Here is a 20,995-nt window from a genome sequence, read left to right on the forward strand (position 1 = left end):
AAAAAGGAACAACACCGGAGCCGATATATGTATTTTAATCATATTTTGCTCATTAATCATCAAATCGATTACTTTTGGTACGATTACGACAACCGGAAATGAGACCGATATTTCTTGCCGCCATCTTCTGAAATCTGCGAGGAGATGAGCAGTGTTTACACTTTTGTCTCCAATAAAAATGTAGATTTCAGTATGAAACTTCCTGTACAAAGTTGTCAGTGATATCCATTTCGAAGGGAGTTATGGAGCGCCCTGAGTATTTCTTGCAGTCAGAGGTAGCGCGGCTCGTTTTGGGTAAGATTGTTTAAACTTTTATGCAAGTTTGAAAGTTTTGTCGTCATAACCTGTCATGATAACACAATGCTGATTTCCTCTCCGCTACGTTTTGCTTGTTCACGAATGGCTTGGGCAAACGTCTGAGACTGAGCTTTGTTTTCTTGCTGTTACTGTCATAAATTGGCATTTATATCCATCGATTATGTAGAACACTTCTATTATAGTCTGATACTGATATAATGTATTTTGAAGTCAAGTCATCGGTTCAAACTGACCAAGGAATCCTAGTATCCTTCCTGCTAACAATAATGTGGTTGCCTTGTGCGGACTTTCCTCTCGTGTCCTTCATTATAACTTGACAAAATGCAAGCAATTTTTATGTATACCGGTGTTACATGCTTTGAGAAGCTTAAGACACCTACATTGTTGATTTGCAAATCGGCCTGCAAATCTCCTGAACAACTGTAGACAATTTCACTAATTCATGAAAGTCAACTTTACCTTAAAAAACCCAAACACCATTAAGTATTTACATTGTGTTGTGCAACATACCTTGGGGTAATCGATAAACATGTGATGTCCAAAAACATATCTGACCATGTTAGTTTTTCAAAACTCCTTGCTTTTGATGCACATATATCGTGTTCATATACAAGGAATTTGTGCTCTGTCAGGTTTTTCGGCTTGTTGTTAATATAGCTTTACATAAGACAATTCAGTATAAATATTGTAGATATTGGCAACAATGCCATACCATGCACTTGGTGCAGCATGTTTTGTGCTAATTTATATAATAGCTCTTTCTTCATGTTCTTGCTGCTTTGGTCCCTAAATTGTTTTAGGGTTGGTTAGCACCAACTGTATCCTCAGGCCTTTACTCCCCATTTTAATAGAACACCTCCAAATATTCCAGTGCCAATCAAACACCCCTTTACTACCATACAAGGAGGCCAAGGAAGTAATAAGGATGCTAAAGTAAGTGCCTTTGGCAGGCATAATGGGAATACAGTCATCATTTTGTGCATATTTGGGATTTTTTTACAGTTCATATTTTCCAAAATTCTGAGTTATTTCAACATAGTAGTCAGTGCAATAATATAAAATTAAGGATTAACCTCATCCTTGTTTTTGGTCTTGATGTCACTGGTTGTTAGTGCTGTACAGCATATACAGTTTACCCATCCACCTCCACAACATTACAACATTATCATCGTTGATTATTTTCACCTTACATCTTGTATAGTCTTTCAGTGCAATATTTCTGCATTGATGTTAGTTATGGTACCTTTAACCACATGCATGATCAAGATAATAAATATACCAGCATCTATACCAAAATATCACTTTGAAAAAATATAGAGGTTGTTCACCTTAAGTCACCTCTGATAAATGTTCATGCCTTGATCATCCATTGAAGTATTTTTGATTCCAGCATGTAAGAAATGTGGGAGCATTAAAATGGTTATGTAATTAAGAAAGTAAACTCTGTAAATTTAAGATTAGTTGTCTTCATATTGGTTTTAATAACAATTGTTAATGAAACTATGTTCGTGTATATGTATCTTTATTTTAAGCATTGAATCTACTTGCAAATTGCTTTTGAGGAGGTGACATGACATGATGTAGTGTTGGAAATAAATCCTTCAACAGGCTTACCTTTAACAGCCGAGCTGGAACTCGGCGCTATTATAAATAGATTGTTATTATCCCCCGCAACAACGAAGTGATAGCTTAACCACACCTCGTACACATGTCAACCATGATCCTTAGATGTGCCTTTTAGGGGTTAGACCCAGATATGAATTTTATTTTTTGTGGTTTCAAGGGGGAAACGTGACTTATGCTGTGGCAATGAGGATGTCGTCTTGTCCGGAGCAGATCTCCTAAATTATACTTGCTAGCTTCATCAAACTTGGTACACATATCAAGCATGATCCCTAGATGTGCCTTTGGGGGGTTTGACTCAGATATGAAGTTTATTTTTTGTGGTTTCCATGGAAACATCACTTAGGCTGTGACTATGAGGATATCATCTTGTTGCATTTCCATGGCAACAAGTTAGGCTTTAACTGAATTTGGTGGTAATGCTCCTTTCTAGAGCAGATCTTAAAAACCTTTCAATACTCTCCTTCCACTTCGCTATATACACTCCAAAACATTTGACATAATCATAACTAGTAGACATATTCATAAAGAGTATTTTGCCGATGCGGGGGATATTGATGACTTTGTCTTCTTGTTATTATTACCATGTAATGCTTACTATGTTTACTGTCTTTAAAACTTGTATATGTACTTTGGAGTATGTAGTAAGAAAAGTCAAATTCTTGTTCTTTTTCATAGAGTCTGAGATCGTCCTTGGGGTACATATATGCATTTTCTGCGGCTGAAAATGTCATGTGGCAGTTGTATCAATGTTTTAATAAAATATTGTACAATCAATACAAGGTCTTTTTTTATCTATTATACAGCCCCCCCCACCACATGGAGTTACCTCCCTGCCACGCGTGCGTGGCCAACCAGGTAAGCACCCAGGCCCGTATCATCATTCCTTCTGCTGTCACGCATCGTGTTGACACATGCCTTGACTGTGCTGACCAATTCTATGATGTCTGAGTCTTCAACTACTGTATGAATGGTCTTTATTCATTCTTTAGAACTTTGACTTTGCAGTTAGTTATTTCTCATTTATGTGACTTTTGTATTAAAAGTTTACGCTCACTTTCCCGTGGTTAACGCACACGTTGCTATTCCATGGCGGGAAGTTTAGCGTGCCACAGGGTTGAAATATTGCTTTATATACAATTATTTCATGTCGCATTCACATATTTTCAATGTTTTATACATGTTATTGCTGTTTCTGTTTCTGGCCGTTAGCTACATGCGTTTACGGCATGCGTTGCCTGTGGGCAAAAATTGCCGCCACAGGACAAACATGAGAAGTGTTTATGCTGCCTAGAGAAAGCTGGGCACAACCCAGACGTGTGTGCGCTCTGCATCGGCTTTTCCCCCAAAGCGCAAAAGAGGCAAGCTGCAGATTTCCTCTTTTTTAAGGAATTGAGGGAGGCGGGAGGGGACCTGGCTGAGGAACTTTCCCCCGTCTAAATCTTAAAAGGCTAAGAAGCCTAGCAAACCCAAATCTTCAGGTTCTAAAGAATCTCAACCTTTTGATATGTCATTAATACAACAGATGTTTCAGCAACATGGACTGCTTCTGTGGTGTAGTGGTTAGAGCGTCCGCCCGGAGAGCAGAAGGTTGCGGGTTCGATCCCCGACAGCATCATACCAAAAGACGTTAAAATATGGTACTTGTTGGTCCCTGCCTGGCGCTCGGCATTAATGGGTACAACAAGAACCGATGGGCTCGGAGTCAGTATAATGTGTCTGAGTGGGGTATTCATGCTTCACTGTGTCATGGTATCTCAGTGGGCTAGCACTATAAAAACCTGCTTAAGTCTGGGCTAGTACAAGCAGCCGCATAGTGTCTCGGGGTCTTCGGACTCTTCCCTTCCCTTGTCGTCTGTGCTTCAGCCTTCCACTGCGTCGGGGTTCTCTTCAGGAGGATCCGAATTCTGGCTTGGGCTCAGGAGCCGAGTCGATGGATGTAGGGGGGGTTGAGGAGTCCGAGGGCACTTTTTGCTTCTCGTCACCTTTGCGTGAGGTGCGTGAGCGCATGGCGCAGATGTTGCCCCAAGCTGCGGTGCCAACATGCCGTCAGGATTTGTCTGGTGGGGCGTTTGCTCCTCGGCAGCCTCCACAGACGCAGCTCTGCGTTCTTCCATCACTGGTCCAGCATGTAGTGGATCCGTTGCTTGCTGGTTATCGGCTCCAATTCGACTTACCCGAACTCGTGAAGCATTACCAGCTGGGCGATGAGTTGCTCTTCCAGGTTCCGGTAGTGGATGAATGTGTTTTCATTTCGTTCGCCTTCGGGGAGGCTCGGCTTCCTCGGGTTCAGCTCTGGCTGCCAAACAAGGGCGTTTAGTTCCACCTTTCGCTCAGTCGGGCGCCCCTCTGCGGCAAGCTTACCGAACCTACAAGGAGGTATATTGGAATGCTGCGCAGCAGATCAGGGTGGTGGTCCACATTGCTGGCCCTTCTGTTTCGGTGCGACATTGTTTCCTGGGGACCAGCAGGTTATATAGGAGGCTGCTGCTCCAGCTACTTCTTTCAAGGACTGGAATGCCTTGCTGGAACAACCGCGGGTTTCTCGCCCCGGGGCTCCTGTGGCGAGCACTTCCTCAGGGGTGCAGCCTAGGCCCGAGTGCAGGTTGGCTTCGGCCACTTGGCAGGGGAAGGAGGAGGAACCACCCCACCAAAGGTAAGAGTAAGGAGCAGACCTTTTCGTCTGGCTCCTAGCAGCCTTTTCGCAGTCTGCCCCGACCCCCTGTTAGACTTGTGGGCTGCTCCAGCGGATACGTCCCCATCAGTCCAGCTGCAGAGAACTACTCACCCTCTCTTACCACATATCCCAGTGGGAGGCCGCCTCTCTCTATTCCTTCCGGAGTGGGAGAAGGCTACACACAACTCTTGGGTGCTGTCCACCGTACGTGTCGGCCATTTACCGCTGTGGAAGCGAGGCCCGCCAGAGTTCACTGGCATAAGGCTCACTCTGGTGTCGTCATGTCCGGTCAAGTCAGGTATACTGCGAGATGAAGTTCAGGCTTTGCTGGACAAGTCCGCAATTGAGTGCATACCACCGGGAGAGGAACAGGCGGGGTTCTATTCCATGTGCTTCCTCGTACCGAAAGGAAAAACCGCGGGTTCCGTCCCATTCTCAACCTCAAGGGGTTGAATTGCATGATAGAGGTTCCGTCCTTCAAGATGGAGACACTTTGCTCGGTGATCTCCTCTGTTCAGCCCGGCGATTGGCTCACGTCAATCGATCTAAAGGATGCGTATCTTCATGTACCTATTCATCCCACGTTCAAGCAGTACCTCAGGTTCTCTTACGATGGGATGTATTATCAATTAAGGGTGCTCCCCTTCGGCATATCCACTGCCCCCAGGGTGTTCACCAAGCTCATGTTAGTGCCGGCTACTCTCGCGCGTCCGCAAGGAAGGCATTGTCACCCTTACCTGGAGGACTGGTTGCTGCGTACACTAACTCAGCCGGCGAGTCTAGATTCTACTCACACGATGATAGACATTCTAGTTCGATTGGGGTGGATCATAAACCTCAAGAAATCCGACCTGGTACCCACCCAGGACTTTTCTCGGGGCACGGTTCACAATTCAACAAGGTCTTGTGTCTCTGTCACCTGACTGGATCACCAGAGTACGGGAAATGGTGTCTCTCACAGCCCCAGGCGCCGGCGTCGACTTGACTCCGTCTGCTGGGTCATATGGCGGCGGCCATCTCTGTCGTGTGGAGGGCGTGGTTGAGGATGCGCCCTACACAGCAAACTTTGGCGAGTCTGTGGGCTCACTCAGAGGATCTGGAGAAGTGTCTCACGGTTCCGGGGTGGTTGTTTCCTCACCTTCAGTGGTGGACCAATGTCGGGAATCTCTCTAAAGACATCCTGACTCCAGTTCTTACAGTTCAAACGGATGCATGCCTCTCGGGCTGGGGTGTGTGTGTTCTGGGCAGATTGTCGATGTCCGAACGTTAGTCCGAAGCCGAAGTCCGCCTTCACATCAATGTGTTGGAACTGAGAGCTGTGCGGTTGGTTTTCGAGGGCTTCCAGGAGCATGTTCAGGGCCAGGTTGTTCAGTTAGACAACCACACGGCCATGACGTACATCCTAAAGCAAGGCGGCACAGTGTCCCCAGCGTTCTTTCCGGAGGCATGGGAATATCTCCTTTCAGGTTTCTGGCTCAAACTCCTGTTCTATTACCCTTACGACCGAACATTCTCACTCATAACGGCATGCCACACCCCAATCCACAGATTCAGTGGGTGGCTTGGCCTCGATCAGGTCTAGCCTCGAGGCACGCGGAATTCCTGCAGCAGTTGCAGACACAATTCTGGCTTGGAGACAGGATTCGACAAATGTTCAGTACGAGGTTTGGTGGTTCCGCTATGCGTGCTGGTGTTCAGATAGGGGAATTGCAGATCCCTTTTCTGCGGATTTAGTCCGAGTTTTGGAGTTTCTGCAGTCTCGTTTGGAAGAAGGTTTGGCGGCTTCGACCATTCATGGCTACTCCACTGCTATTTCCACCTTTCACAGCCCTGTCGATGGTGCTCTTCTGGGGCAGCACCCTCTTATGCAGCGCTTCTTAGCTGGCGTTGATCGGCTTCAACCTGCTCTCAGGCGTACCAGCCCACCTTTGGATTTGTCAGTCGTGCTAGATTGGCTGTCCGGTCCTACTTTCACACGTCTATCGGCTATTTCCATTCAGCTGTTAACATGGAAGGCCATTTTTCTGGTGGCGGTGACATCTGGGAGAAGGGTTGGTGATTTACATCCCATGTCTGCAGACCTGGAACTGACTGTGTTCCTTCCAGATTGCGTCAGTACTGTAAAACGAGAAATTTTCCTGCCTTTAAACTTTTGCGCCCTTGATACCTCATCCGGTTCTGCGACGTGTTATTTTTACGAGAGGCACCCATCTCCCTAAAAATAACAACTCAAACTGCTGCTACGCCAGAAATCACTTGTCATATTTGATGTTTTCGCTGCACACCGATGCGATTCATTCCTCAACTTGTTAAAACAACATAACTTCCAGGTCAAGTTCGTTCCAACTGGCTGCACCGGTGCAGTTCACGGCAGTGGTACGCTGACAGTGTGACAAAGAACTTGAAGGAAAAGACCGACAAACATGTTGATTTAAGGATTAGTGTAAGGAAGCCGATCCATGCTCGATGGGTAGTGTCCAGCTATGACCAAGTGAAGTAAAACAAAGAGACTGTTGTGTGTGGCTAGCGAGCATCTGGGCTCCTTGACAAAATGTCTGCAGGCAAGTGACTGAGTGAATCGTTGAAAAGACAGTGTTGATAATGTTCTAATAAAGGATAGTGCTTAGAGACAATATGTTTTAAGTATGCTGCATTTTTTTTAAATATGTTATATTTATGGTATAATATGGAATAAAGTTGGAAAAAACACACAAACATTCGTTGCCATTTCTGCGTCTTAAAACTTTTGCGAGGTCATGACAAGCGCAAAGTTCGTAAAAATATCCTGCTCGCAAAATTTTCTAGTTTTACAGTATTCGCCTCCCAGATAGTTACCGTCCGAAGATGGATCACGCTTTCCATGTGACAGCTCCTATCGAATTTCCTACTCTTACCCAGCCTTCCACATCGGGGACCTCCGCAACGAGCCCTCAACCGTTGGACGTCCGTAAGACCCTCAAGGTCTATATCAAACGAACACAAATGATCCGTACAGGTACCCAGCTGTTCTGTTGTTACGGTGGCGGGAAGGCTGGAACTCCTGCCAGCAAACAGACACTTTCTCGCTGGATTGTGTTGGTCATTTGTGCTGCTTATCAGGCTAAGGGCAAGCCTCCCCCCTGAGGGGTTGAAGGCTCACTCGGTCAGGGCAGTGGCCGCTTCAAAGGCTTTTGCAGCAGCACTGCCCATTGAAAAGATTTGCTCCGCCACTATTTGGAGCTGGCCTAGCACTTTTATATGGCACTATCAGCTTGATACACATTCCCGTGATCGAGCGCGCTTTGGCCGATCTGTTCTCTTCAGTGGACAGTGTCCTGCCACCCTGACCGAGTGAGTCTTGGTTATTTGGTTTTCTGACGCTGAGATCAATTGTTGTGTTAATTGACATATCCGCTGTTGAATTCTACGACAACTTTCAATTTCTCTGATGAGTTATTCGGTTGTGAGTTGTGGTTTCCCCCTTACGGTGCTCTCTGGAGATATCACTAAGTGGGCGGGATTTTAAGTACACACTATGTGATGTGTTTTATTGCTTAACATGTTGAGGTGGGTCTTCAGTACGTTCCTCCCTGTCGGGTCACCTCCCATAATGCCTCTCGCGGAAGTGTGACAGGTGAGTGTTATGGTGTAAGTAACTTTTCGTTTACGTGATCGCTATTTATTTGTACTGTGACAGAATTCCCTCCTCCCTAGCCTCCGGTCTTTGGGAGTCTGTGTTAATGCATATATGTACCCCAAGGACGATCTCTATGAAAAAGAATTAGATAAAACTGTAGAGGTTTCCAATTCTTTGAAGAGAATCGTCCTTGGGGTGGGGCTGCCCACCTCCCCGCAATTCTGTTCACTGATTTGTTCAGCAGAAGGAATGATGATACGGGCCTGAGTGCTTACCTGGTTGGCCACGCATGCGTGGCAGGGAGGTAACTCCACATGGTAGGGGGCCGTATAATAGATAAAAAAGGCTTTTTATTTATTGTACAATATTTTATTAAAACATTGATACAACTGTCACATGACATTTTCAGCTGCAGAAAATGCATATATGTACCCCAAGGACGATTCTCTTCAAAGAATTGGAAACCTCTACAGGTTTATCTAATTTTATTTTGGGGAATCCAATTACAGTGAAGCCCCGTTAGTCCGGACTCCGATAATCCGGATGTCTCGCCTCCCGGGCGATTATAGCTTGTTGCCAATCTATGCCTATATAATTTGCCTCGATAATCCGGAAATTCGGTTTCCGGAACCGGACGGTAAGTAGCTGTCACCAATCAGTAAAATAAACAGTAAATTGCTTCACAGTCCGGACGCTGTAAGTCGTGTTCACGAACCGTAACAACACCTCCCGGCGATGTTTACTTAATTAACTGGCCAACTGGGTTGTTGTTTTAATTAGACATTAAAAGCTCCCGACTGAAGATACTGTACATTTACACTTTGATTGACACCACAATACAAAGCGTGGATGACAAGTGAGCTGTTTTGTGATTGGTTAATGTACTTTGACAGACAGATGCGGTCACGATGGACTAAAAGTGATTTTGCTTTACGACAATGCTGCAAGTCACAAGTGTAAGCCCGCTAACTTTGCGAAATGTGACCAAATACCACGTCTCATATTCAACCGATGGATGCAGGAATAATTCGGACATTCAAGGCATACTACAATAGATCGCTTGTTAGACATTACCTCACCTGTGCTGAGGAAGGACGTGATCAGACACGTCGGATCAACATGCGGATGTCACTCGGTAAAATTATTGATGTGATGATATTAAGCTTTACATTAAATGCTTATTTGTTTTATCCAGATTCATGTCGTTTTTGTAATAGTTAGGGAAGCAACTTGGGTCTTGATTCAGTAGTCCGGACTATTCGCAATCCGGACGAATTTACTGAGAAACGCAACCGTCCGCATTAACGAGGCTTCACTGTAATTGTTTATCCACATAGAGCTTTTCCCTGCAGTTGTTTTGCATAGAGTATAATATGTCAGTCCTCCCATCCGTCAGTGCAAGATGTTGTTACCAGAGCAGATAGTGACTGTTTAATAAACTGTAAAATATTTCTTCTCTAAATTTGTCTCATGAATATGTCTGGTGGCAACCTTCTGCATTTTGATAGTTCAGGAAATATTATTTTCAACATGTTGAAGTTTAAGTCAAAAATCTTATGTATAGCTGCTGCCATATTTGTTAGACCCAACGTCTCAGAGTTAATTCTTTTTTTTTACTCCTTCAGGCGCTTTCACACACACTCCTATATGTGTGCACACATCAAAGGAAGTAGTTTTGATAATTGCTTTCATTTTCTTGGAACACCCACCCTCCATCCCCAGGTTTCCATGGGCAACAACTTTGGCTTTGATTGAAATGGGAGGTGTGGTGACTGACAGGGTAGATCTCTAAAACCATAAAATATTTCTTCACCAAAATAGCTCATAGATGGGTCTTGTGGTGAACTGATGTTGTTGTTTTTATTTTTGCATTTTCCATGGCTTGAAGTTTTGTACATTTATTTTTGTATATTTATTCATGACAGGTATTTACCATCTTTGGAGATGTGTAAACACCTTACGCTATATTGACCACGCTTATCATGCAAATGGACTTGAGTCCAAATGTCTGTGTTGAAAGGAACAAAGATATGCTAGCTGAAAGTCATTTGAACCCATCACATAACTTTGTAATTGAATGTAAAATCATGATCAGCTGATGATTGATCATTTAATCATACCAGTAAGTTGATCATCCAAATTAATTGGTTCAATCACTCAACTCTTAATTTTCTTAAAACATTCCTATGTTCATGAGCATCAACTAAGAGCTGTGATTCAGTGCTGTATTGCAGCTGGATCTATCAGTGTCAGTATCACCATGATAATTGAACTTGAACACCATGTCATGATGTTTAGATTGTTTGACAGATAATCATTATGCTTTATGTGAATGTTGGCATTGATGACATTGCCACAGATGTACTATTAAAGCAAGTATTAACTGTAAAAATCATGACAGTCATCAGAGATTGTATTTATACTCTAGGTTTTGGCATTCTCTTCCCACAGAGGTTACTCCTGTCATATCGTAATACGGCCCTTTCATGGTGTGAGCGTTCAAGACTCGTGATTGGAGGCAATCAGATTTAGTTGTGCAATCAGCGACGTTGTTTCAAAAGTGATAATTCGCAGATACCGGTCTCGCATTTCGCGTGATGCTTCGAGAAAACTAAACTTCTTCCCCTGCGCCGATGCGCAAACGTTTCTTCTAGACAGAACTCAGTCATGTTATGGCGGATCAGTGGCGTTGCCTTCGCCCTTGTTGACAACGGACAAGCTAGCCATTAAACGTCTTGTGTGTGACATCAACACAAGTCCCCGGCAGATGGGGGATATTTATGGCCCCACATTTGCTTGTGTTAGTCAAGTTGAATCTAAGTCGATGTAACATGTGTTCTGATTGGATAGAAAGAAGGGAGATAATTCGTGTTGCGATCTTTTGCCGCTAGGGGATTTTACGAGAACCGGGAAATATGCCCGTATTAGAACAGAGGTTGTAGGAAGATATGACAAGTAACCTCTGTGGGAAGAGAATGAGGTTTTGGATGTATGTTTCAAATTTGAAAACAATTATGACACCATGGTGTCAACTGGTGAAAGTTACATCAAGTTTCATAAATTGACCCCAGACTTTTTACTAAACAAGGATTTAGAAATTTAGCAGAATTATTTGTGCTGTTAAGACCTGATCAATCTTTGATTATTTCAGTAAAATGACTAGTAACATTCAATAAACTAATAACAGTTTCAAAATATGTACCCAGTATTAGTTTCGGCAGTTTTATAACGTTTCTACTGCATGATATACATGGCATCATGGTACCATGGGTGGATTCTGTCAACAGGGTACCTGAAGGAGAGTTCTCACCCACTCACATACAAGTGTTTCCTGAAAGAGTGCAAGTACCTGGCTGAATATGCGGCCATGTTGAAGGAAGGCATCGAGTATCCCACAGCCATTATGGGAATCTCACTGTATCAGCTGCTTGATGAGTATGCAGAACTTAAACTGAAAGGTTGGTTCATCTGTTTTCTGTGTTCTTTCTCTTTGCAGTTAAGGTTCCCATTCCACAAAGCTTCTACAGCAGTTTTAATAACTCTCATTAGTCTGTGTCAAAGTATGGGTGTTACAATTGCTTTGTGGAATGGACCCCAGATTTTGAAATTAGTGTAAGAAAGAAGAGTCTGATAAAATATTTTGTGACAGTAGTAGATTTGTTACCTGAAAACAATTAAAAGAGTAAAAGCAAAATAGCTCCAAGAACTTTGACTTTAGTTCCCATTTATGAGTGAAGTTCGAAATTCAGATGTGTAGTGGATAGGGCTGGGACGATTTAGGGCCGCGATACATTTAAGTTTGATACAGCTATTGTATCGTCGACTGGTGTATCGATACAAAACGAAACACAACTGTTTTATCTTAAACATGTTACAGTACTTATTCAGAGAAAATACACAAGTATGATGGAGTTTCTTGTTTGTTTATTACAATAGTGTTATTATTCAACACAAATACCTTGAAATAAATCATTTTAAATCTTGATACCGTGTCATTCTTTCAAGGTGTATGTATCGTGATACGTATCGTATCGCAGGTAAAATATTGCGATATGTATTGTATCGTGACATAGTGTAAGGTCCCAGCCCTAGTAGTGGATTTAGTTGTGACAGTGAATAAATATTTATATTGTGATGCAGGTGTTTTTAGTCTACATGCAGACATAAACCCTATATAATTTTGCTTTCCTCAGGCTTTGGACTACTACTTATGTTGTAGACTGGTGCTTGAAACAAATAGTCTATCGGTTTTTTATTTTGATACCTACCAGAACAGATAATGGTCAAAGTCAAGTAATATTTCTTTGGTCAAGTAACCTAAGCATAATTGCCCTCATATTAAAAATAACCTATTAACGTGTTTGAAGTTGAGCAGTTAGGATATATAGCCTCAAAATATTTTGGCACTGATTGTGATGGAATAAGGATTATTATGATGCTGTGCAACATTTTATTTCTGATTACCCTTTGTTCATCAGCACAAGAAACAGGAATGTATGCCATCGATATGGCTGCAGCATGGAAACAGTTTGATGCAGTGACGCGACTTCTTAAAAAGAAGACAAAAACACAAGCATTGAAAACTGCAAGCTATCAACAAGGCCAGCGGACGAAGCATCGAGTTGATAAAGCTCCATGTCGGAAAGATACTGGAGATGTCGAAAGCATATATCCCCTCAACACGGTTTCTGTCAGCTTGAGGAAAATACATGTGGACCCCTCATCTTCTGGTGTCAACGTTGGTAGTTACCTCTCTGAGATGACACCAGGTGGAGACAATGCCCCCACGGTAACAAAACCAAACACAGAGAAACCAGCGACAAAGAAAAGGACAGGCAAACGTAGAACACCTGTGCAGAAGAGAGTGTCGCGAAGGCGACGGACTACAAAAAGTAGTGCTACATTAGAGTCTGTGATAAATACTCAAGGGGGGTCGGACAGTGACTCAGATGCTGTAGTCAATGTAGTGGATGTGTCAGGGAATATGGGTGTGTCAGGGAATATGGGTGTGTCAGGGAATGTGGGTGTGGGAATGTGGGTGTGTCAGGAAATGTGGGTGTGTCAGGGAGTATGGATGTGACAAGGAGTATGGATGTGTCAGGGAATGTGGATGTGTCAGGGAATATGGATGTGTCAGGGAATATGGACATGTCAAGGAGTGGAATATTAATAAATTCACAAACATCAGGAGTAATGCAACAGCCCACTGCAGATCCCAAAGATGTACTTGACATAGGAATGTTTCAGAACAGTTCAAGTAGAAGTGATGCATTATTGAATAAAAGCACTAACTTGCACAGTAACTTAGCTGTGCTTAATGAAGGCATGCCAGAAAAGGTTGATGATGAAGAGGATGTTGTGGAACTAGAAGTGGATCAGCTGCCAGACCTCGGACAGGTGCAGCAGACAGACCAACATGAAGTTTCATTTTCACATAATATGGGTAAAATACTGCTATTCTTTGGCCTTTATAAATATGTATGGTTTATTTTATGAATGCATATTTAAGTATGTTAGGGTTTGGTCAGATAGTAGGCCAGTATCTGTTATGAAGATGGTTTCAAGAAATATATTACAAATGCTGGGTATTATTTATGCATTTGTTTGTAAGTTGAAACTTAAATTTGATTGGTTAGTAGCATAAACCAATGAGATTCAACCATTGGTTAATTAGAGATACTGTTATATCTAACTGATGTATCCCAGATAAATCTACATTTGCAAAGAAGACGAAAGCTTGAGTTGCATAAACTTGAGAATGAATATTTCTGTTATATCATCTAAACTGTACACCATTTTCTTGAAACCCTTGAACATGGGTATGATGCAGAACAAGGATCATTAACAGATCTCCCTTGAGATTAAACTCATCAGCAGATCCTGCCATGTCCAAGGGAAACAACTCTATATCTGTATCTTTTGTAGTCATGGTACTAGGAATATAATTTGCATGGTAGATTTCTTTTAGTGTATCTGTGATAGTCCATCATTGTTGAGCTGATTCTGATTGTGTTCTTTCAGCCGAGGAAAGCCCTGTTAAAATGACGGTGGTTAGCCAGTGTCAGACAACTCCTCTAAAGACACTTTCCATATGTTCGGAGACCTGTGATGTGATCGGACGATCTCCGAGGAGGCGAAAGTAGGTCATTGTGTACTGAATTGGTAGTCTGTCCTTTTAATGATATTGGTCATATATGTGACTGAAACTCACTGGTGAATCTTCCCCTTGACAAATGGTTTACCAAATAGTCCAGAAATGTCTGAATATTTCCATAACAAACAGTTCACTCACCCCACTCACTTCTTCAACTACCCATAATGAATAATTTACTCACTCACTTCTTCCCTCTCCCTTCTCCCAGATAGCTCAGAATGTATTATTACTGTACTGATGTGTTTAGGCACCAGCCAAAGAGACGAAATGACAACCAGTCACTCCGACCCTCAGATAAGGATGGAGCAGGTGCCCCGTCAGAGCAGAGGGACAGTTCTGGGAGTGAAAGCAGCAAGGAGCAGCCCAATCTCCAAGCTGATCCTTTTCCTGTATGTACTCGTCATATCTTCCCAGGAACAAAGTTTTTGACAGCTGAACTCACATAACTGAAACTTGAATTGTGGATTTAGCATCTTTTCCCTATTCTGGGTCCATGTATTCTTGAGCTTAGGAGCCAAATCCTAGTGAAAATAAGGAGCTGACCATGGGTATTATGTGGTTACTATCTTTATTGTGTGATGACTGTATGTATGTTTATTGTGTATTGGGTTTATTGTGGTGCTATAGGGCTGGGTGTTTACAATGTGCTGCTATAGGGCTGGGTGTTTACAATGTGCTGCTATAGGGCTGGGTGTTTACTATGTGCTGCTATAGGGCTGGGGGTTTACTATGTGCTGCTATGTCCATTAGGGCTTATTATGCATGTTGGGTGATTACTGTGTGAATTGGGAAGTTTTGATGTTTATTGGGTGATTATGCTATGCACTATGGGATTATTATGTGTACATGGTGGTTAGTGGGCGGTGGGGTGGCCTAGTGGTCAAGTGTTTGCTTGTCACGCCGAAGTCCCAGGTTCAATTCCCAACATGGGTACATTGTGTGAAGCCCATTTATGGTGTCCCCTTCCGTGATATTGCTGGAACATTGCTGAAAGCGGCGTAAAACTAAACTCACTCACTCACTCATAGTGGTTAGTATATTGGGTTTTTACAATGTGTAATTGGTGATTACGGTGTGTCACTTGACTTGGTGTAGCGTTACATACCAAACAATTCAATCGTTTCATAAATATGGTATTACACTGGACATTGTTTAGTATTCTCTATTTAGATAAGTATGCCAGTTTAAGACTAGAGAAAATCAGGAAGCACCGGTTCTTTGCTCCAAGAACATACTCAAGATACTTGAAACCACAAGTCAGAAATGTGGACTTGCTGAATTATAATCATGGTATCTAACACTTGATGATTGTGCATGATGTTGTTTGAGTATGAATTCAGGTATAGATAAGTCTGTTTAATGTTGTTGTTGTTGTTGCAGATGTTGCTGGAAAAGATCATGAATGACACCAAGCTTCATGAGCGTCTAGCTGAAACCATCAACAAAAGCAGATTTGCGGAACCCCCTCAAGCTTCATGTCGTAAACCTGTTTCAACCAGCATTATTGTTGATGACTTTTTTGGATCACCTGTGAGTGTTTGGATTCTTCCAGTAATTTAAGTGTCATACAGCTCATTGTAGATTGTTCACTACACACTATATAACAACATTTAACTGATGAACTGGCATTTCTGTTCCAGGTACCCCAACATCTGTCCGAAGATACTATAGATGGTATCATCCACATGGCAAAAAGTGATCCACTCTTTGATTCTCTGATCAATATATTTGGTATGCAACATTCTTCTCTTATAGGATATCAGCTTTTGTATAGAAGCTTTGTTTTAGTATTTAGTAGTTTCAGGAATATCAGTATCTAATTAACTAACCGTAAATGCTTTAGTGTATGTAATAATTTATATAGTATTATGAGCACTGAGATGTTTCTTGATGTTTTGGAGGAGGTTTCAGTTGTCTAAGGGGCCATAATTCACTGTAGAGTTGCTTCCCTTCCCATGACAGCACCATGCTTTGCTTGTAGGTTTCCGTAAAATGAAAAGGTTTGAGACCTGCTTGAGAGTGCATCACTTCAGGCTTTCCTTCCCAATCAGCTGACATATTGTGATGTAGCTCAAATACTGTTCAAAGTATTGCTGAACCCAACTCAGTTTAGTTTTACGCCGCACTCAGCAATATTCCAGCTATATGGTGGCGGTCTGTAAATAATCAAGTCTGGAGCAGACAATCCAGTGAGCAACAGCATGAGCATCGATCTGCACAATTGGGAACCAATGACAGGTGTCAACCGAGTCAGCCTGACCACCTGATCCCGTTAGTCGCCTCTTACGACAAGCATGGGTTACTAAAGATCAATTCTATACTGGATCTTCACGGGTCGCTGAACCCAATCTCACTGTTGACTATTTCTTGCTCGACATATGAATAAGTGAGTAACCTTGTTACTGTTACCTTAGTCTATGGCAAGAATGTATGTCATGCTTCAGATATTATATATGTAACATGGCCAGCTTGTGTACACACTTTGACATGTGTCAGCCATTATTTATTACAGAGACTGAGGGTAACAAAGTTCCAACTACAACTGCTGGGGCCCTTGGCCAGACTTCCACTATGTCAGAACACATAGGAGGTGAGTCACTCATTAGCTTACAATAGTGTTGTGGTGCTGATGCCCAGCCCTAATTTATGTTGCTGACCAAGAGTTTATCCAAATGGTTCTCACTGTTTGTGAATTTGCAATGAGCACACATGAAAATTAACATCAAAACACAGCCCACATTTACAGTAGTTCTTCAACAGGCTTTTAGTAAACAATCTACGTGCTATATATTGAAATATAATAGGGTAGGAAAGGTTTTTACATATGCTTGCACCATGATGTTTTAGACTCTGATGGCTGCATGGTTGAGCTGAGTCAGGACGGCTTCACAGCAGCGGAGTCCCAACCTGCCACGTCACATCCTTCATTGGTACCTGTTCCATCCTCCTCCTCACCCCCACACACAACTCTCAGGATATTCCCAGTACCCCAGGGCCAGCCCCTAGTCCATGTCCTAGCATTAGTGCCAGTCCCTGTGCTAGTTTGACCAGTCCGTGCCCAAGTGTGTGCAGCATGACTTCAGGGACAGGAAGTCCGGGGCAGGTGCCCTTCAAGAGGAAACGCAGAATTAAACCCATCCCATGTAAACCAGTCACGTCAGGTAAATCACATTGAGTTTGGTGTATGTCAGTTTATTTCCAGGCAATTATTTGAATAAATCACAGTGATTAAAATATATAATCAGATAAGCTCGGCCACAAAATTTTGTTTATATTTTAATTGTGCTACCTGAATGTCCACGTTAGATTTTGTTATCAGTCATAATCACTATAAACAAACACATTTTTTTTATTATAAGCAAGTTATAATCTAACATTCCTGTGGCCAAGAAATGATCCATTTTTCTAAGCATCCGCTCTCTGTATTTGACACAGTGTTTGTGAAATGCATGTTTGTTGATAATGTTAGGAACTGAATTTATCCCTTTCTCCATACAGCATTACCTGTGTTCTCCTCCCCTGTGATGCACCCACTGTCGCCAGCACAGACCCCAGAACCGTGCTCCCCAGCCCCCTCAACACACCTCCAGGTGTCCTCTCCCTGCGTACCACCAGTGCCACATGGACAGTCGGGCCTGATGTCCCCACCACTGTCAGTGTCGGCTCACAGGTCACGGACACCATCCCATGTTCCTCAACAATCTTCATCACCGTGTATGGAGTCTCGAGGACGGGGCATGTCGTCTTCCCCGCCTCAGTCACCCAGCATCAGACAATCACCAGGAACACAAGTAGTTCCATCACAAGATTTACAGCATTATCAGCCTACTGAGTCACCATTTCAGTCCCCTCAGTACCAGGCAGACCCAAGTCTTATGTCACCTCAGGGGATACATCCTGGCACACCAGCTCCATGTGTTGATCCCATAACCAGTCCTCCAACCTCTCAACCCTGTGTTGCTTCTCCTGCTCCTACAACTGTACTTCATTCGTCATTCCAGACATCACAACCATTGCATCAAAATGGTACAATATCGCAGACCCCGTCCTTGGATCCAACTGTGTCATGTGTGAAAATACAGCCCCAAACAGTGGTGTCATCCATTCAACAGGTGACTTCCTTTCCAGAAAATGGTGTACACATAAACATTGAGGAGAATGGTGTTATTAAAACTTATTCCATGGATGAGACCAATAGAGGTCAACAACTTTTGCCAACAAACGGTCTTCCAAAAGTTGCTGTGATCAACTCATGTCCTCCTAACGCAGTGCCATCATCAGTTATATCGAACACCAGCTTTTGTCCTCGTCCTGTAACTGTTAATCCTCTCCTGTCTACCTCTGTTCTGACAATGACCACAAGCAATAATATCCTGAACAGTATTGCTCCTTGTCCTTCGACTATCTATGTGACACAACCAGTCATGACCCCATCCTCTGTTGTCCACACAAAGTCCTCTACCTCTCAGCCCCAGTCCTCAGAAAGCCCCCTGGTGTCCTCAGTCCTTGTCCCCCAGTCCTCTACAGTTAACCACCAATCATCTGGTGTTCAGCCCCAGTCCTCTATTCTTCTCGCCAAGTCCTCTGGTAGTGTTCAGCCTGAGTCCTCTGAAGCCCCCTCAATGTCCTCAGTTATCATGCCCGAGTTCTCTGAAGCCCTGTCCCAGAGCTTGTCTGTCCCAACCCAGTCCATGTCTGCATACAGTCCCTCTACTATGGAGGACAGTCTTCATACAGTGACGGCCCTACCAGGGAGCATCCTGACTGTACGACCACACAGTCCTTCACCAACACTGACTGTTGGCCCTGGCCCTGTTGACATCAGGCCCTGCCCTCAATCTCAAGGCAGCCTCCCAACCGCCATATCGAGTGCTCTACTCTGCACTAACTCACAGATGAGTTTTGATCTTCTGGAAGAGAACACGCTGTCAGACTTTGTCCTGCCTGTCAAGCCAGCAGAAGATCAGGTGCAGACGGTTGTCCTCACAGACACCAATGTAAGTCTGCCAACTGTTGTGGTCAACGATCAGATATATGACTTGACAATGTCTCCTAATGGCAAACAGTTAATTCTGAAGAACCCCAGGCCCATAAGTGACTCTCAAACAAGCTCATACCAACCTGTGACTGTTGTGCCGTCAAGTATTCCTCAAATCCGATCCAAGATGACACCCGTGAAACTGGGAAGCCAAAACACGGTTGTTACGGTGTCACCTAAACTTCCTGCAACATCTCCTAGGCTCTCAAAGTTGCAAGAAATTGTTAAACAATCTGTATCACCCAAATTTAAGACTTCATGCAAACCAAACATTTTAAGCAAAAGTCCCAGACAGACAAAGACTGTAAGCTTACCGTGTGATGGCTATTTTGTCAGCCCAAACCAGGAGAAAACAGAAACAGTGTTGAACTCGTCGGAGACAATTGCAGATGATCAGTATATAGCAATTCCTTTGGGCCGACTAGTTGAAGAGAGTCACAAGAGATCACTCAGTTTTGATAAACGGGCCCCTACAGATAGTATTTCAAATGCAAAACCAGAACCACCTAAAGAGAAGCCTATGTCAAAGTCGTCGTCTTGTAAACGACCCATTAAAGCCAAAATAAAGATGGGCGACCGCAGACGATATCCCAAAGTGAATGGTGTTTCAGTAATGAATGTTGAGGTTGGATGCCCCACTGGCAAATCATCATGTATAATGAGTTTAATGACTGGGGATAAACCGGCTCGTCACAAATTGAAAACAAAGAAAAAGGTGACAAATGCTAAACCAGATAAAGAGCAGACGTCTTTGACAAAGGGAACTGTTTCTGGTAGTTCAGCAGTAAAACAACCACCAAGGTCCAAAGCAAAGAATTTATCCCAGGCAAATGAAGGGGGGTAACAATGGTACCTCCTCTCTGCTTGGAGTTAACCTACCTGTCAAAGTATTTGAGAATAAACAGTTGGAAGCATCCAGAGGAGAGTCTCCGACAAGATTCCAGAAGTTTGTACCCCTCACCCAAACCTCCAGCCCAAGTGTGCAGATCAGCTCCCTCAGCCAGCCACCAGGCTTCTCAACCGAGGGAACGATCACAACAACAGTTGGAGGAAGAAAATATAAGTGTTCAGATAAACAGTCGGTCTTAGGGGGAATGAATGGCACCTGTGCTTCGTTTTTGTCTGAAGACAGTAACCTATCCAGTACGAGCTCCATTCTGACAGCAGCATCAGATCCGGGCCCACTGAGAGGTGGGATGCTCAAGATGTCGTCCAGGCGGAGAGAGGTTGTAGCACGCACGTTGTCAATCATTCCGGAATGTAGGCTGCCTGGCAAAATGAAAGGCAGCAGGAAACGGTCAGGCAGCCATGTCTCTCTCGATGTGAGTGCTTGTTTATCACCTAAGTATATTCTATTACTCTTGACTCTTGATAGGTATTGCTATCACTGTATTTATTGATTCATGCAAGTGATGACAAACTGACACTGTTTGAAGCTGAAATGTAGTTTAATGTCGTGTTAACATGTAGTTAATAGTAATTTTGTAATCAAATCAATGTGCCTGGTTGTGATGAACAGCTGATGAATTTTTATGTATATTTCAGAACCTCTCAGGTAGTGCTCGAAAG

General features: G+C 43.2%; 2 protein-coding genes across 2 annotated transcripts; both read left to right on the forward strand.

Moving 5' to 3' along the window:
* The first annotated feature begins 114 nt into the window (after positions 1–114).
* Positions 115–17,435, forward strand: LOC124290606. The gene is made up of 10 exons (XM_046727369.1): positions 115–294; positions 11,522–11,692; positions 12,713–13,222; positions 13,273–13,677; positions 14,256–14,373; positions 14,636–14,777; positions 15,769–15,918; positions 16,029–16,119; positions 16,901–16,978; positions 17,236–17,435. The coding sequence occupies exons 1-10, from the start codon at positions 243–245 to the stop codon at positions 17,433–17,435; spliced, it is 1,917 nt and encodes a 638-aa protein (XP_046583325.1). The 5' UTR covers positions 115–242.
* Positions 17,436–17,461: 26 nt separating this feature from the next.
* On the forward strand, positions 17,462–20,995 carry LOC124290605 (mucin-17-like). The gene is made up of 3 exons (XM_046727368.1): positions 17,462–17,549; positions 17,887–20,748; positions 20,972–20,995. The coding sequence occupies exons 1-2, from the start codon at positions 17,462–17,464 to the stop codon at positions 20,268–20,270; spliced, it is 2,472 nt and encodes an 823-aa protein (XP_046583324.1). The 3' UTR covers positions 20,271–20,748; positions 20,972–20,995.

Source organism: Haliotis rubra, unplaced genomic scaffold, assembly GCF_003918875.1.
Source record: "Haliotis rubra isolate DU_JTF1 unplaced genomic scaffold, ASM391887v1 Scf47, whole genome shotgun sequence".
NCBI classification, from domain to species: domain Eukaryota; kingdom Metazoa; phylum Mollusca; class Gastropoda; order Lepetellida; family Haliotidae; genus Haliotis; species Haliotis rubra.